At 45.8% G+C, this 17,274-nt stretch overlaps 3 protein-coding genes across 11 annotated transcripts; all 3 read left to right on the forward strand.

The window, feature by feature from the left end:
• Window positions 1–1,734: 1,734 nt before the first annotated feature.
• Window positions 1,735–5,293, forward strand: LOC125540410 (uncharacterized). 7 transcript variants are annotated; one of them, XM_087545461.1, is made up of 10 exons: window positions 1,735–1,951; window positions 2,045–2,300; window positions 2,589–2,659; window positions 3,069–3,133; window positions 3,217–3,261; window positions 3,343–3,423; window positions 3,898–3,965; window positions 4,129–4,177; window positions 4,586–4,743; window positions 5,002–5,293. In XM_087545461.1, the coding sequence occupies exons 1-10, from the start codon at window positions 1,735–1,737 to the stop codon at window positions 5,063–5,065; spliced, it is 1,074 nt and encodes a 357-aa protein (XP_087401587.1). In that variant the 3' UTR covers window positions 5,066–5,293. The 7 variants fall into 7 exon arrangements, with proteins under 7 accessions (XP_087401587.1, XP_048559979.2, XP_048559981.2 ...); XM_048704022.2 differs by having other exon boundaries at window positions 1,775–1,951; window positions 2,045–2,296; XM_048704024.2 differs by having other exon boundaries at window positions 1,775–1,951; window positions 2,045–2,296; window positions 4,586–4,669.
• Window positions 5,294–5,416: 123 nt separating this feature from the next.
• On the forward strand, window positions 5,417–17,029 carry LOC125540409 (AAA-ATPase ASD, mitochondrial-like). Of its 3 annotated transcripts, none has more exons than XM_087545460.1 (4): window positions 5,417–6,665; window positions 6,761–7,777; window positions 7,857–8,050; window positions 15,339–17,029. In XM_087545460.1, exons 1-2 carry the CDS (start codon window positions 6,061–6,063, stop codon window positions 7,383–7,385), a joined length of 1,230 nt encoding a protein of 409 aa, XP_087401586.1. In that variant the 5' UTR covers window positions 5,417–6,060; the 3' UTR covers window positions 7,386–7,777; window positions 7,857–8,050; window positions 15,339–17,029. The 3 variants fall into 3 exon arrangements, with proteins under 3 accessions (XP_087401586.1, XP_087401585.1, XP_087401584.1); XM_087545459.1 differs by lacking the exon at window positions 15,339–17,029 and adding an exon at window positions 8,262–8,988; XM_087545458.1 differs by lacking the exon at window positions 15,339–17,029 and having other exon boundaries at window positions 7,857–8,988.
• LOC147987774 (uncharacterized) lies at window positions 9,963–14,111 on the forward strand. Its single transcript, XM_087545457.1, has 5 exons — window positions 9,963–11,805; window positions 12,059–12,360; window positions 12,446–13,136; window positions 13,218–13,298; window positions 13,391–14,111. Exons 1-5 carry the CDS (start codon window positions 10,249–10,251, stop codon window positions 13,910–13,912), a joined length of 3,153 nt encoding a protein of 1,050 aa, XP_087401583.1. The 5' UTR covers window positions 9,963–10,248; the 3' UTR covers window positions 13,913–14,111.
• Window positions 17,030–17,274: the final 245 nt, after the last annotated feature.

Consider the following 17,274-nt stretch of genomic DNA (forward strand, 5'->3'; position numbering starts at 1 on the left):
TGAGGTCACTCGAAGGGTTTTGGTGAATATTGGGTATATATATGTGAAAAATGTTTCCAGTGATGTTAAATTATATGTAAAATGGTCTGAAAGTATTTAGAACATTTATATATATGATTTAATATCAACGAGTCTAAATATGCCAAGAGGTGGAAGACAACTGTGACCAAAAAAGCCCAAATGGGAAAGTGAAGAAGGGAATGAGGCATAATTGGGAGAGGGGAGGAGTCAAACTCCTCCTCCCTGGACGGCGCACCAAAGGGGGCTCTTTCCCCCTTGGTGACAGCCCTCACTCTCCCCTCTGTCCTATATATACATGAGGATTTATGCTCTTTTGATATACAAGTTTTGGAGCCTCCTCTAGTTCTTCTAGTTATAGTTTCAGTTGGTCCTAGATGAGCAATTAGAGCTAGATTAATCCTCTTGTCCTTATAATTAAAAGCCCCATGTGGTTCTAATCTCCTCCCTCTCCAATGACGATTAGCTCTGGACAGCAAAGCGTTGCCGGATCGTCAAGGTTGCACGCTTGCAACCAAGTAAAAAGATCGTGCTTTCGGTCTTCGGTTCAAGGAACTGTTTGTGGGCGATTCGCGGGATCATTCATCGGCGGTTCGAGGGACTCCAAGTATGATCTACACCGACAAGTTTTCTTCTTCCGCTGCAACTCGGTGACTATAACGATTGTGATCCCAACCCATTATGCTTCTTCATATTGATCTTGGGTGATCGTAGGCACATGATTTTTTTTGTCTTCGACTATGTTTTACAACATGTACACGTGTGCATAGAGTTAAGAGCATCTTGAATAGAAGATGTAGATTAAAAAATAACTAACTTTTACATCTTCGAGGCCCAAAAACCTCTCTCCAATAGATGATGTAAAATGCCAAAAAATTACATATCCGCCTTCCGAAGATGTAAAATACAACACATCGCGATGAAAATATACATCTTCACTTACAGAAGATGTAAAAACGCCAGGCGCGTGCCAACCGCCAACCGCCTTCATTTCGTTTCTGTCTGCCGGCCCGCCGCTAGGGCCATGGCCGACTCCGATGACCCCGCCGCCACCTTCGTCACCGTCACCGTCGGTTCCGTCGCCCCGCGCCACCCTCTGCCTGAAATTGGCTACATCGACCACTTTTTGCTGCCCTGACGCCGCCGGATTCAAGTTCCCCCCGTCGCACTAGCGCTGCCAGATTCCCCTGCAGACCCGCCGCCACGCCGTCGCCGCTTCCGCCGCCCGATTCGAGCTTTTGGCGCCGCTCCTTCGCCGTCCGATTCGAGTTACCACCGCCGGCCATTCAAGCTCCCGACGTCGTCTGATTCGAGCTTCTCGCACCATTCCGCCACCGGCTAATTCGAGTTACCACCGCCGGCCATTCAAGTTAACGTCGCCGCCTGATTCGAGTCCCCTCCGTGCCGCCGCCGCATGATTTGAGTTACCGCCACTGACCATTCGAGCTCTCGCTGCCACATTCGAATTCCCGCCGCCGGCAAGACACTCAAGCGCCGCGCCGATCCTCGTCGCTCGGCCGCCGGCGCTCCTCTGGAAGCTCGGCCGCTGCCGCTTGATCCGTTGGAATATTAGTTTTACATCTTGAAATACATCATCGGTTGAAGTTGGCTCTTTTTTGAAGATGTAAAATGATGTTTTTACATCTCCTGTTTACATCTCCAAATTTGCATCTTATATTAGAGACTGCGTTTGTATTGTGTAAAAAAATTATAAAAATGAAAGCAAGATGTGAAGAAAAAGAAAGAGAGAAGGAAAGAAATTTATGTGCCGTGTATGCATCCCCTCTTTTGCTCCTGCTCCTCAATCTTCATCCCCGGTCCTCGCTCTCGCACGGCCGCGCCGGCGCCCGATTCCGCGGTCTCCGTTCCCGCTGGCGAGCGGTGACATCCTGGATACCTGAACGGCTTGACCCATCGGGGCATCGAGCTCGAGGTAACCAGTGGAAAATACTCTGTCAGACTTTCAGCACTGGCTCGGCGGTGTTCGTATTGCTCGTGTGATGCCGGAATTTTTCTTTTGACGAAGGTGGCTCCGCCGCTAGAGCACCTGCAGTAGATTTGCCGGCTGGACTCGGGTGGGAGTCCCCATGGCGTGGATCTGGCTGGTCGCGGCGGCCGGAGCAATCCTCTTACTGTGGGCGGTTTCCCTCGGCCGGATCCTCTCCTCCCCGGCGCCCTACTGCCTGCCTCCGAGCCCCCGCTTCTCGCCCCCTCTCCACGGCGATAGGAGGAGCAGGAACGTGCTCCTGGTGCTCGCCCACCCCGACGACGAGTCCATGTATGTATGTTGCGCCTCCCTTCCTCTGCTTCCTGTATGCCCTGCGCACCAGGTGCTCGACGAAATTCATGCGGTGTCCAACTCGCGTGGCAGGTGTGTAGACCACGTAGGATAGCGCGTATTGGTTGAACGGAATCAAATAGCTTGTGGTTCGACTCCGACTGAGAAATGGCGCCGGTCCTATCCATGTGCTGCCCGAGTTTCAGTCTGGATATTATGTGTTTTCACCTTACTTCTGGTCTGGTGCTTGGCCTGATTTACTTTTATATGATTTCATTCCTATCTAATGCAGGTTTTTTAGTCCAACGATTCTTTTCCTCGAATCAAAAGGTCACAAGCTTCATGTTTTGTGCATGTCTCTTGGTAAGATTGCTACCTATGGTCATGTATGTCTCTGTTATGCAGAGGCCGGGCGTTGCTCATCATGATTTGTATCCGCTTGATGCTAAATTTTGAGTCAATAAAAAATGCCCTTTTATCGGAAAAAATGTATGTCTCTGTTCTTTGTGCATCTTTCTGTATGTCCAGGAGTGGCCATGTGTTTATCCATTCGTTTGACCAAAGTATAGCATATGCATACAGGACTATTTTCTATACTCTGAACATTTAAGCTTGTGCCTGGCTTACCAAAATGATAGATACAGAGCAGAGCTGCACGTTTTACCACTAGAAATCAGTTTCTCTAGCGTGTAATACAAATACACAAGTGCTTCTTTGTGTATTAGAGCTGTGCTTGGCTGATTTTTCCATGTGGTCACTACCACTTTTACAGGTAACGCTGATGGTTTTGGAGATACTCGTAAAGAAGAATTGTACAATGCATGCGCTACTCTTAAGGTACTCGTGGTCCTTCACTTCTCCATAGTTCCCTCTGGGGAGCAAGCTTTGTTCTGCTCATGATTAGGCTCCCATAATTGCAGATTCCAGCTGAGCAAGTTGCAGTCTTGGACCATCAAAATTTGCAGGTTGTCTGTACTCATTTTTCATGATCCAGATACTATTCCAAACACATATTGACAGTTGAGCATGCCCAATGTGTATTGTAGGATGGGTTTCATGAGGAATGGGATCATGGACTACTAGCAGAACTTACCATGGAGCAGATCCAACTGTGGGATATCGACACAGTAATGACTTCATCCCAGTCCTCACATGACTCCTAACCATAATGTACTTCTTTTACCAGCTGCAGTACTCGGTTGTAGTCATATGTCTTACATTGATTTTGCCAGTTATAAATATATTTTAGAGCATCGACCTGAAGGAGCAGATATGAAATGTGTTCATCTGCATATACCAGACTACCGCCACATCACTACTGCTGTAGTTTTATTTATTTCCCCCCAAAATTGAATGTTTAAAGGAACATTTCACAACCTTTCACTAGTTATACTTATTCCAGAGAAATGCCGTATTGTCTGACACTATATAAGCTATCCCCACCCCGAAATCTCTACGCAATCCCACTGCATGCAGTTACTAAGTGTATGATTGTGCAGTTCAAATGCTCTTATGTCTATTTCTGTGGAGCTCTCAAACTGATTTGCATTTTCTCGCCCTTCAACTTTACCTACTTACTGCTGCAATATGTCATGTTTTAGATTGTGACCTTTGATTCCTATGGAGTATCAGGCCATCCGAATCATCGTGATGTTCATCATGGCATATGGTTAGTTAACTTCTTCTCATTTTGTTGCTACAGTACATTAGTTTCTCAGTTTTTTTTTTACTTTTGATTGTTTAGATTACATATATATGTTTATCATATTTTTTTGGTACATGTGTGTTGTGTTGTTCTAGAATCTAAACAGTTTTATTTTTGCTATGAACAGCAAGCTTCTTCATGAGAATCAGCAAGAAAATATTGAAGCGTGGGAACTTGTAAGTTTCTGTACAGTAGCCTTCATGTGGTCTGAAAGAGCATGCAAACATGTGGTGCTATTTTTTCATGTGGTGTGCTTAAAGGCATTTATCTCGTCATTTTTGTACCATCGGAGAGGTAGAAACCAATAATACTGTGTTATACGTTCTTTAAAAATGATATACTGCTCATGCCCGTATCTTGGTTAATTTCACTATGATATTGGTATCAAGATAGATAATTTCTAATTATAACATATGACATAAGGAATACATAATTTAGTTGTGTTCTTATGAACAGACTTTGGACAATACCAGTCAGTTTGACGTGTTTTTTTCTCGGTCATATAAATGTATCATAGTTCATCACTTTTTTTGATGGAGTAAATTAGCTGGAGCTAACATGATCTATTTTTTTTGGAAATGTAGGTAAGCCTGAACATGTTTCGGAAATACAGTGGTGCAGTTGAAATTTGGTTATCTCCGTTGATCTCGTCAAGTTCAAAGCAACTGGTATGTTGTCTAGTTAACTGTAGCCCTTCCAGAACCTTTAAGGCAATGGCTGCACACAGAAGCCAGTGGGTTTGGTAAGTGGAGTTGGCAACATCTCATTTTCTAATGTAAAAATTGCACTTCAACAGAATGGTAGAGGTCAATTTCATAGTCGGAACTTTGCGAACAGTTTATTTTCAACCTTGTAATCTTCTTGTCAATATCATATTATATCCAACATTAGAAGCTCTAATGACCAATCTCAAAATTATCAATGTTGTTGGTTTCTGTACGATGTGCATTATATAATGTTCAAGAAAATAAAGTATTTGTTTTGTTTTTGTTTTTTGCAGGTTTAGAAGATTGTTTGTAACACTTTCAAGTTACACGTACGTAAACATGCTCCAGAAATTTTAGCATTCGATATTGATATGTACCTTGTCAGTCGATCTGGATTGTAAATGTGCCTTACAGCACACTTTAAGCAAAAGGCTTCCGATGATCAAGAACAGCAATTTCCAGATCATATCCTTTACTACACAGTGAAAGTTTGTTATATAGAGTCGATCATGTTGATACAATGATACTGAAACTTTTAACCCTACCCAAGTGATAGTTCTTGCTAAAAGCCTTATTCCAGTGTTATTGCTGGCAACAATGGGTGTTTAATGCACCTCTCTTGTACTAGTATTTGCTTTTTTTTGGAGGACTTCTTATAGTATTTGCTACTAGTACTTTCCATTTTTGCGGCCCAATGCAACGTGTGCGAGGCCTGCTGCTTACGGCTGCCTTGTTTCGTTTTTCCCTCCGCAGACTTTGGATTCCATTTTTTTTTTTTGAACTCGACCTTGGATCTCCTTTTCCCCTGAAAAAAAAATACACAGGCCAACTTTTATTTTACAACAAAATTGGAATAATTTACAGGTTCCAATAATTTGTGTGATCTTGTGCAGCCTCATGCACGAGTCAACTCAAGTCAAGCTAGGGAAAAGGGAGGGGTTCCAAAAACAACCCAAGACGTAGAGAACAAATCATGTTGCATAGCTGGTTTTCTGCACTAGTTATGCGGCGGCTAGGCTCCACGTTGTCGGCAGGCTTCGTCCATGGTAAGGCGTATCCGTGTCCAACTCCAGCCTATGCAGTGCAGAGACGTACCAATCTCCGTGTAACGTGCGTGTGTGTCAAGTAAATATATGGGTCTGTCTAGGACACATCTAAGTTGATGTTCACTCTGCTTGTGGTCTATTTTTTTTGTCTTGGTTTTTCTTTTGTTTCTTGTTGCTGCATTATATACTTGTGGGAGTTTAGATGTGACATCCTTAAAAAACATCTAGATGTGACTTAGACAAACTGTAAATATATAGACCCGCCCGGTAGTGTGACTATCAAGAACGAGATCGAGAAGCCTACTCATGGCTGGACCTGACGAGGCCAAGATGGCGGCAATGGTGCGCTCGTGGCCGTGGGTCGGCATGCTGATGCCGATGGTGCTCCGCCACCTCCGCAAGTCGGCGTGGCTCTACCTGATGCCCATGGTGGCGGCGTGCGTGCCGATCGGGGTGCTGAGGGCCTACTTCGAGCGGAGCCTCCGGCGGCTGCTCCCGTTCTTCGACCCGTTCATCACCGTCGACATCGCCAGCCTGCGCGAGGACTACATGGACAAGATCAAGTCCAGCGACGCCTACGAGGAGGTCAAGGCGCACCTGAGCGCCGCGTGCTCGCGGGAGGCGCGCCACTTCCGGGCCGAGGGCGCCGACGAGGGCACCGGCTTCGTGCTCAGCATGCGGGAGGGGCAGGACGAGGTGGCCGAGGAGTTCCGGGGCGTCACCATCTGGTGGTCCGCTCTCAAGGAGGACGACTACGACATACGGAGGTGCTGCCGCCTCACCTTCCACCAGAGGCACAGGAAGCTCATCGTCGACGAGTACCTCCCGCACGTGCGACGGTGCGGGCGCGCTGCCATGTCCGGCACCCGCCGCCGCCGCCTCTACACCAACAAGACCAACCTCAGCTACTCGTACGTGCTAGTCTCTTCTTACTTCACGTACTACTTCTAGTAGTTAGTATTTTATTTGCCGTCAACTCATATGATCAAGAATTTCCTTCTCACAGTGCTAGCAGGAAAGACGTGTGGAGCTACATCGACTTTCACCATCCGACGACGTTCGAAACCCTCGCCATGCACCCCGACAAGAAGCAGATGATCATCGACGACCTCAACGACTTCCGCAGCAGCGAGGACTACTACCTCCGCATCGGCAAGGCGTGGAAGCGCGGCTACCTCCTCTACGGCCCGCCGGGAACGGGCAAGTCCACCATGATCGCTGCCATGGCCAACTACCTCAACTACACCGTCTACGACATCGAGCTGACGACGCTAAAATCCAACAATGACCTACGGAAGCTCTTCATCGAGACGACGGGCAAGTCGATCATTGTCATCGAGGACATCGACTGCTCCCTCAACCTAACCGGCAGCCGCGCCGCCATGGCCCAGACAAAGCGAGCGGACGGGGCGCCCAAGAAGGGCAGCGTAGTGACGCTGTCCGGACTGCTCAACTTCATCGACGGGATCTGGTCGGCACACAGTGGCGAGCGGATCATCGTGTTCACCACCAACCACCTGGACAAGCTCGATGCCGCGCTAATCCGGCGCGGGAGGATGGACTTGCACATTGAGATGTCCTACTGTGGGTTCGAGGCATTCAAGCGAATATGGCGAATCCTTACCAGTTGAGCGCGTAACGCGTATCACGCCCGTCGCTGCTGCCTATGGATCCGCGCGCTGTGGCCCACTGGGTCCCAGCCAAAGGTCCACTTAATTTCAGTTCCCACCGCTATACGGGTGAAATACAGTCAAATCGTACCTGTGCAAATCCCATACGGCCGTACGTAAGCCACCCGTGAGACCCGCAGCTACACCACCACCACCACCCATCGCCACCATCACTCCATCGGATTTCAAATTTTGAATCCCCTCAGCCAGATTCTGCTTCTCTCCCCGGTGACCCACTTGCGACGCCCCATCGCACAAACGCCGTCGGGACTGACTTCGTCGCCGGTCTCAAGTTCGCCGCCATCCAAAACAATCAATCCTCATGGGGAATCTCTCACAGATCTGTTATTCAGGTACATACTCTCAAAAGTTTGGATCTTTTTCCGTCGGTTTCTCTCGCATCTGACTGAAGAAGTCAATCGCCATGAACAGCTTTCGCTCCGCTCCCTCCGATCCGGTCTACGTTCCAGTCTAGGGAACGCCAGAGGAAGATGAATGTTGGTCGCCAACAAGGCACTCCGGTGCTCCTTCATCGTTAGAGGATTGGGCTCCTTCCCCGTCTAGCCACGGACAAGTGAAGTGCCTGAGTCAAATTCAGATGTCTCGTCTACTCCGTGGATTGCAAGGTACAGTTCTTGTTACTACTCGATTTTTTCCAATCTAGGTGGATGCCCAGTACAGATTTAGGGGGGCTTATTTTCTTCTATTATTGGGCCCGCTGTCCCGGATGTCTAATATCGAATTAGGAAATTTTCGTGATTTGGAGTTTGTCGTTAAACCAACAGACCAGTCAAGTGTTTGATTCTCTTGCAAGAGCTTACAACTTATACTCTTCAGAAAAAAGGATTTGGAATTAAGTACGGTGAATGTGGACGAAACGTCCACAAATGCAAGCCTGCCCAGAACATAATTTGCGGATGCGCGTGAGTTAGTTTCATACGACATCGACAGTCACAGAGAACCGTCCTCTGAATCGCAACGCACTCCAGCTCCGTGGTAGGCAAGCTACTATCTCGCCGTCGCATTCCTGGTTGTCGTCGTGAATGCCTTCTTTCTCCCCGCAAATAGATGTGTCACATTCAGTGAACTAGGCGTGTGCTTTCAGTAAAATAGTTGGCTGGACCCGGATTTTTCAAGCTTTGTCAGTTCGAAATTAGCATGGTCACAGTAATTAAGAAAATAGTTGGCTGGCCGGTGTTGTATGTAAAATAATAGTATGGATTAAGATTATTTAAGCATTGTCAGTTGAATCTTATCATTGGCATTGACATGTAAATTAAGAAAATTTTAATCGTGATCAGTTATTGCTGTCAAAAGTTTGATACTTCTGAGCAGATTGTTGTTATTGCGGAGTAGTCAGATAAAATTCATGATCATTGGCAGCAACATACGAATTTGCGTAGCATGTGCCTGTTATGTTACAAAATCTGACGTTTATCACTGATCATAAATCTATAGTTTGCAAACGGTACAGGATTCGTATCTCTAATTATGTCCAGGAATCATTCAACTAGGCTCTTGGTTACAGTCAAACATATACAGTGAGACATTGACATGTAAGCATTTATATGAGGTAATATCACTGGTAGTCACTAAACTTGTGTTGGATGTGCAGTTTAGTGCTACAACTTTAAAAATACGGATTTTTGGTCAGTTAACTTGCGTTTAGGTTCATATACGGTCACTCTCGTTGACTGCCTGCGTATTCGCCGATGACATGGCATGCCACGCAAGCAGAGGCCCACTGTCAGTGACACAGGCCGTTTCAAGGAGTCGCGTGCGTGGTGTTTTTGTACAGACCCCCTGCACTTATTTTCTTTTGCGCAAAAATGTCCCTGCAAGGGCGGGAGCAAGCCAACCGTGCATATTTGCGGAGCGGTACCCCAATATCTCTGGCCATTCATTCTAACTCCCCACCGCTTCGTTTCCCGATCAAACAGAGGTGGAGGCGGAGGAGGCGGTGCTTGACGGCGGCCGTCGTCAGAGGCGATGAATGAACCGCGTCGTCGACGTCCGGGCGAAGCTGCGCCGTCGTATGGTACGTCTGCCCCCCCACCCCCACCCCCACCCCCACCCCTCCCTGCTCTCCTCCGTCTTGTTTCTCTCATCTGCTCCTGGTCGTCTTCTTCCTGCCCCGTTTCGCGTATCTAGGGTTCATGTGTTATGGCCATTATCTTTGATAGTTTCTCGTATGGACGCGTTGTTCTTAACCGATCTTGAAAGGACGGATTGGATTTTGAAGGTCCAGGCCCGCTGTTTGCAAATCGAACTAGGGTTCGGGAAGGTCTAGGTCCCCTGTTTGGTTAGATTATATAGTTGAAAAATGTCTGATGTTTGTACTGGGAAGGGCAAGAAGTTAACTGAACTTCTGAATTTCAGAAAGTGCATGCAGTTACTGAAATTTTTGACACTAAATGTGTTTACTCTGAATTTCAGAAACTGCATGCAGTTAACTGAATTTTTTGACACTAAATGTGTGTACTCTGAATTTCAAAAACTGCAGCAGTTAACTGAATTTTTTTGACACTGAATGCGTGTACTCTGTTTTTTTAAGATTGTGTGCTCTATTGGTACTGTAATGGATAATTAGCTGCTGAATGCGTGTACTAAAAATGTACTCAAAATGTGTACTATAATGGATAATTAGCTGTTGAACTTGTGTTGTACTTATTTACTTGTTAACTGAATTTTTCTTCAGTAAATTCGACGTACCCTACTTACTGAATTTTTTTATTTTCACAATGCAGGTGATTTTGATGGCTTGTTTAGTGTTCAGATCCACCACAAGGGTTTGTTCTGTGGGAGTGAGAGCAACAAGACTTACATGGATTATGAGGTTGACTGGTTTGACATGTGTGAGAGTGACACATGGTCAATGTTATGGATCAAGGATTTTCTTTCACAACTGGGACATGACATGGAAGCCTCCAAATTAGATGTGTATTGGTGCCAACCAGGGAAGACCGTTGCTGATGGGCTTAAGCTTATGCAATGTGATGCAGATATTGTTCTTATGATTATTGCAACAACAGAGCACAAGAACCTACTGCTTGTAGTAGATCATGGTGAAACTTTGCAGTCATCAGATGATGATGTTTTGATTACTGGAGTGATAGAACTGCCTAAGGTCATTACTCCCACAAAACACAATGGAAAAGAAAATGTTAGCTGCTCAGCGAAAGGAAAGAGTCCAAGACAGAATGTATCAAGGAAAACAAAGAGGAGGATGTCATATGGTGAAGGATCTAGTTCTGGGTTTACAGCTGCAGTGGAGGAAGAGCAAGGAGAGGAGCATGGTCAGAGCAGTGAAGAAGAGGGTGATGTTCAGGATGAGTTAACAGATGAGGATTTTTATGAGAGTGACTTTGATGTGCAAGATGGTGACGATGACCTGTTTGATGCACATGTTGACAAAAATGTAGATGACCACAGAGAGAAGACTGAATTTTCTGACTATGAAGCAGAACTCCCAGAAGATGCACTGGAGGACAGTCATTTGAATATGTCAAGAGAAGAGAAAGATAAGTTGAAGCATAAATTCAGTGTTTTCAACCCTACCACAGACCTGAATGCACCAGTGTTTAAGCTAGGTATGGTATTTGCAGACATGATAGAGCTGAGACATGCTCTCAATGCATACAGTGTCAGAAATAGAGTGAAGGTGAGGAAGCTCAGGAATACTAACAGGTCATTAGAGGCAGTATGCAAGGATGATTGTACTTGGTACTTGAAGGCAGGCAAGGACAACAGATCCAGCAGCATTCAGATCAAGAAGTATACTGACAAACATACTTGCACCAAAGCTTGGGATCTGAAAGTGCTTACTGCTCCCTTTCTTACTAAACAGTTCAGAGGCAATGAGAAAATGCCCTTACTGAAATTTTCAGAGAAGGTGGAACAAGAATTTAACTTAGTTGCTCACAGGAGTAAGTTGGGAAGGGCAAGAAGAGCAGCCGTTAAAGAAATCAGGGGAGAAGATGATGATCAATACAACACTTTATGGGACTATGGGCAGGAGTTGAGAAGGAGCAATCCAGGGAGCCTATTTTTCTTGTGCACAAAGGAAGTGTTTGATGACAAGGCCAAGGTCACAAAGGACCACTTCTCAACATTGTACTGGTCTTATGATGCATGTAAGAGGGGGTTTTTGAAGGGCTGCAGACCAATAATTTTCCTTGATGGTTGTCACATCAAAACAAGATATAAGGGGAATATATTGACAGCAGTTGGGATTGATCCAAATGATTGTATCTTCCCTATAGCATTTGGCATATGTGAAGTGGAGTCAACACACAGTTGGGAGTGGTTTCTAGCCTCTTTGAAGGATGACCTGAATATAATCAATACATCAACATTCACCATTATGAGTGACAGACAGAAGGTGAGTCATAGTTTTTTTTGTTCTTTTATTTGTAAAATGTTCTATTCCAAAGTTCTGGAACTAGGATGCAAGAAAAGCTCGAGGCTCGTGAACCGCTCGAGATCGACTCGAAAAGAAACGAGCTGAGTTTGAACACTTTATGTAGCTCGACCAAGAAACAAGCCGATCTTGAGCCAATGTTGGCTCGCTCGATTTTAGCTCGATAGCTCGACAGAATATCATTATATTTTAAGTGATGTTTATGTTGTTGTAGGGTTTGACGAATGCTGTGAAGAAAGTTTTCCCTGATTCAGAACATAGGAACTGTGTTAGGCACATTTACCAAAATTTCCACAAAGTACACAAGGGTGAACAACTGAAGAATGACCTCTGGGCCATAGCAAGATCCACTAATGAAGCTGCCTACACCAGAAACATGGATAAGATGAGAGATCACAACTTTGCAGCATTCAATTGGGTTGAGAACTTGTCCCCAAGAACTTGGATCAAAGCTTTCTTTGACCCTTTCTGCAAGTGTGATATATTGCTGAATAACATGTGTGAGGTGTTTAACAGGTTAGTTTGATTGTTTGCAAGTATGATGTATTGCTTGATTTCTGTTGCATTTGCTTTCATTGATTGTGTGAACACATATTTGTAGCTACATTTTGGATGGTAGAGAGTTGCCAATTAAATCAATGCTGGATTACATCTTCTGGAAGATTTCAAATAGGATGGTTGGTAAGCAAAGGGAGGCAGAAAAGTGGACAGGCAGGCTTTGCCCCAAGATACAGAAGAAGCTGGACAAGTATGTTGAGTGGGCAAAAAATTGCAGGGTGAGGGAGTATGGAAGAGGTGTATTCCAGATTATCTCATTAAACAACACTTACATTGTTGATCTGAACATGTTGAGCTGTAACTGCAAAAGGTGGGAATTGTCTGGTATACCTTGTCATCATGCAATTGCTTGTTTTAGGCATGAGAGAATTGAGCCTGAGAGCATGGTCCATTCATGCTACACTGTTGAGGAGTACAAGAAGTGCTATGGCTTCAATATGAGGCCAATGAGGGATCCAGAGGAATGGGAAAAGATGCGTGGCAATCCTGTTTTTCCACCCATATACACCAAAGTAATGGGCAGGCCCAAGAAAAGTAGGAAAAAAGATCCAGAGGAGAAGAAGGATAAGAAAGGAGTTAGGAAGTTGACCAAGCATGGTGTTAGCATGCATTGCTCTGTTTGTGGGGGCGCTGATCATAACAAGAAAGGGCATTACAAACACGTGAATCAACCACCTACCGAGGAAGCACCTGGGGAATCAGAAGAAGAATACGATGATCCAAGCATAATTGCTGTAAGTTTCTTACATCTTTTCTTGCACATTGATATATTACTTGTACTTCTGTGCATTGATATATTACTTGTACTTCTGTAGAACATTATGCCACACAGAGTTTACCCACAGTTTGATCCAACACAAACTCCAGATTCTATGGTTTACAAGATGCAGGAAAGGGTAAAATATGCAGTGTTGGTTCTTTTTGGAATATTTTTTTTCTGAATTAACAATTGCTCATATGATATGTTATCTGTTAACTATATTGGCAGGAAAAATTTACATACCCTGCACCTATGGACTTTGGTCCCCTGCCTGAGTCTAGCTTTATTGCTAATGCTAGGGACACAATCCCTATAGGCAGGGTGACAACAGCCATGTCCAGGGGCAGGGTGAGAGGAGGAACAAGTGGAAGCAATGCAACAAGAGGAGGAAGAAGTGCAAGAAATGCAACAAGGGGTGGTAGAAGTGGTACCAATGTAAGAAGGGGAGGAAGAAGTGCAAGCAATGCAACAAGGGGAGGCAGAATAGTAAGCAATGCAACAAGGGGAGGAACTGCTCCAAGTGCAACTAGAGGTGGCAATTACCCAAGTGGAAGTAATCCTCCCAGAGGAGCAAGGGCTGCTGCTCCAGGATTCTACAACTTGCTTTTTGGAAATGATGGACAAAGCAGCCAGCAACCACCACTTTTTATGCAGGGAGAAGAAGAGGTACTTGTGAGCCAAAATGCACCCCAAGATGGCCTGTTTGGAGATGGCTGGCCTCAGGACATGCATGATTTCCTATCTCTGTAGTTGGATGACCAAGTGATGAAGTTCATGAATGAACTTTTGTGTAGAATAGTTCATGAATGAACTGCTCCTTTTGTTGGGGTAAATCAGGAAAAAAGACCTTGTTCTGCTTAGGTTTACATGACAAATGAACCATGCTTTTGTCAGTACTAATTTCCCTGTTTAGTATGGATTTTGTTCGCTACTTCTCCCAGTTTGGAGCTATGACATATGTTTACTGTCATATGCCCAAATCAGTTTGCACATATGTTTACTGTCATATGCCCAAAATCAGTCTGCACATATGTTTTCTGTCATATGCCCAAAAAGAGTGGCCTGCTTTTTGAATTGTTTTACCGAGATTTTTATGCTCAAATACATTCTGCAGATATGTTCACAGCCATAAGCTAAATTGAGTCTGCACATATGTTTTCTGTTATATGCCCAAAAAGAGTGGCCTGCTTTTTGAATTGTTTTACTGAGATTTTTATGCTCAAATACATTCTGCAGATATGTTCATAGCCATAAGCTATACTGAGTCTGCACATATGCTTACTGTCATATGCCCAAAAAAGTGGCCTGTGGTCTGCTTTTTGAATTGTTTTACTGAGATTTTTATGCTCAAATACATTCTGCAGATATATTCATAGCCATAAGCTAAACTGAGTCTGCACATATGCTTACTGTCATATGCCCAAAAAAGTGGCCTGCTTTTTTCATTGTTTTACTGACATTTTTATGCTCAAATACATTCTTCAGATATGTTCAGTCATAAACCAAAAAAATGAGTGGCCTGGGATTCGAACCCAGACCATGATAGCAACAACCCACACCATCTAGCCACTCGGGCAGTGAGACTAATTTGTTCAGTTACGTGTACTCAAGTCTTTTGTACCAACTATTTGTACCATCTCTTTCCTTTGCTCCGCCGCCCGTACGTCTGACAGATGTAAGAGATACGCGCCGGCGACACCCGTGACTACTCCCGCTTTCGCAAGCTCATTCCCGCCATCCAGTACTTCTTCCAAAGCCATTTCCCGCCATTAGCCCGCTCGCCACAGTGTTATTTCCCGCCCTCGACGCACGCTATATAAACACGCTGGTGACCGGGTTTTGGTGGGGCCACTGTCAGCAAGGACATTTTTGTGCAAAAGAAAATAAGTGCAGGGAGGTCTGTGCAAAAACACCACGCATGCGACTCCTTGAAACGGCATGTGTCACTGACAGTGGGCCTCTGCTTGTGTGGCATGCCATGTCATCGGCAAATACGCGGGCAGTCAACGAGAGTGACCGTATATGAACCTAGACGCAAGTTAACTGATCGGAAATCCGTATTTTTAAAGTTGTAGCACTAAACTGCACATCCAACGTAAGTTTAGTGACTACCAGTGATATTACCTCCATTTATATAGCCAATTTGATGTAGGCATTATAGGTTTCCTTTTTTCAGATTTGTCACTTCAATGCGGGTATTAATGGTCTGGGCTTGAGTTTGGGCAGCAAAAGTGGCATGAATCGCGGCCCATACCTCCGCTGGAGTCCGCAACGTGACCACCTGTGCAAGGATCTCGCGAGACAAAGAGCCCATCAGAAAACCTTGAACTTGCTGTTGTTGAGCGTACCAGAGGTGGCGTGCAAAGTTGACGATCTGTTCCTCCTTCCCGTCCTTTGTGACGGTGAGGGTCTCCGGGCGCCTAGCTCGTCGGATCGAGGTGGTGATCCATCTGTGCGCCCTTGATTTGCGGCAGCACGATGGCTTTCCACATGAGGAAATTGTTCCTCGTGAGCTTCTCCTGCGATGGTGCCCCAAGGGACATGGCTTGGGTGCTGTTGGATGAAGGGGCAAAGGTGGATGAGGAGGCGAGGGAGGTGGTGAGTGCACTCATGGTGCTTGATTGGGTGGAGGCGGTCGTCATGGCGAGGTTTGGGTAGGCTAGATGCGATCTCTTCTCGATCTAGGAAGAAGATGCTCTGATTACCATGTAAGATATTGTGGGAAGCGTTAAACCTTTTTCTCGGGCCGCACTTATATTTATATGGATGTTGTTGTGGCTTACAAGATGATCGATCAAGAGTTTGATCGAGAGATGCATAGAGAAGGTCGGTAGAGGAGGAGTTAGACAGAAGAAAGGATAGAAGAGGTTTACAATTCAAACACTAGTCCTATCTCTATACAACTCTATTTCAACAAGCGTCGGTTGGATGGAGAGTTGGAGAAGAACATGTGGGAGAGCAGGTGAGAACTGAGAAGGAGAGAAGAACATGCGGGAGAGGAATTGAGATTTATGGAGAGTTGGATACCTGCGGACTGTGGCTGCTCGCCTGCTCCAAGGAGTCGAGGGGACGAGGTGGGCAGCTGGGAATTGATGACGTGCGGCGTATCCAAAACGAAGGGGCTGCCGTATCCAAAACGTATCCTAGAGGTATCCCAGACGTATCAAACACTGTTTTCTTTTTTTGAAATCAATAGATCACAGAATATTTACGGGATACGTATCGAAGTGTCGGGGCAGTATCCGGCTGGATATGCGCACTTTCTGAAGCCTCACTTACCTGTCCGCTTCACTGAACGGGAAGTAGCTCAAGTCCAGAAGCAAGGGATAAGCACGCACGTACAGATCCCTTTGCTGTTTTTTGTGACTGTCATAATCGCAGCAGATAAACATGGATTAGCAAAATCATCAAGACAGACCGATTCGCATTGGTTACAAGGAACAAAATCTCCGACCCTGACCATAGATGAGGCAAAAACAAGCAGCAGGAACAGCAGGGCAAGCGTGCAGACCGCTTGGAGTCTGAATAAATATAGGAATCAAGCTGCGATGTGGTGGTCCCATACGATACGATTGATTATAAGTACCAGAAATATCACTGCCAGTAGAGAATGCCAAGCATATTGTTTAGCAGAGAACTGCCATGCAAGTTTTGTTTCACTTGTCTGAAACTTACTGTACCTTGCCATGTTGTTGGATCCGTCCGTCGCCATGAACATGCCACGGCAAGGCAGTGACACTATTCCGCGTGTCAAATAACAGTTGGAGCAGCAGGCTGGGGACAGATGAAATCGCCCAGCAGATATAAAAAAGGTTTATTCCACACTAGTACGTAGAATATGACACCTAGAAAGAAAAAACACCCTCTCCCCTCTCCCCTCCCTAGTCACCCCCAGATCCTGTCGGCCGGCCCTCCCCCACTCCTCCTCCTCCTCCCTCGCCGCCGCCCAAGAGCGCGGCCAGGCGAAGCCTGGTCGTCGCCGGCGGCGGCGGGGACTCGGGCCCTCTCGCTCGCGTGGGCCTGGCGCAGGTCGGAGCGTGGCGGCGGGCCGGACGCCATGGCGGGTGGTGGCGGCGCCTCGCGACTTCGCTCCCCCCCGGCAGGAGGCCTCG

Source organism: Triticum urartu, chromosome 2A (assembly GCF_056163025.1).
Source record: "Triticum urartu cultivar PI428250 chromosome 2A, HENAU_Tu73, whole genome shotgun sequence".
NCBI classification, from domain to species: domain Eukaryota; kingdom Viridiplantae; phylum Streptophyta; class Magnoliopsida; order Poales; family Poaceae; genus Triticum; species Triticum urartu.

Excerpts from the sequence above, each read along its gene's own strand:
- LOC125540410 (XM_087545461.1), top strand. The coding sequence starts at position 1,735 with ATGAAAGCAAGATGTGAAGAAAAAGAAAGAGAGAAGGAAAGAAATTTA. Across the intron at positions 1,952-2,044 it reads ATCGGGGCATCGAGCTCGAG|GTGGCTCCGCCGCTAGAGCA; the intron begins GTAACCAGTGGA and ends CTTTTGACGAAG. Across the intron at positions 3,134-3,216 it reads ATGCATGCGCTACTCTTAAG|ATTCCAGCTGAGCAAGTTGC; the intron begins GTACTCGTGGTC and ends CCATAATTGCAG.
- LOC125540409 (XM_087545460.1), top strand. The coding sequence starts at position 6,061 with ATGGCTGGACCTGACGAGGCCAAGATGGCGGCAATGGTGCGCTCGTGG. Across the intron at positions 6,666-6,760 it reads AAGACCAACCTCAGCTACTC|TGCTAGCAGGAAAGACGTGT; the intron begins GTACGTGCTAGT and ends TCCTTCTCACAG.
- LOC147987774 (XM_087545457.1), top strand. The coding sequence starts at position 10,249 with ATGGATTATGAGGTTGACTGGTTTGACATGTGTGAGAGTGACACATGG. Across the intron at positions 11,806-12,058 it reads TTATGAGTGACAGACAGAAG|GGTTTGACGAATGCTGTGAA; the intron begins GTGAGTCATAGT and ends ATGTTGTTGTAG. Across the intron at positions 13,299-13,390 it reads TTTACAAGATGCAGGAAAGG|GAAAAATTTACATACCCTGC; the intron begins GTAAAATATGCA and ends CTATATTGGCAG.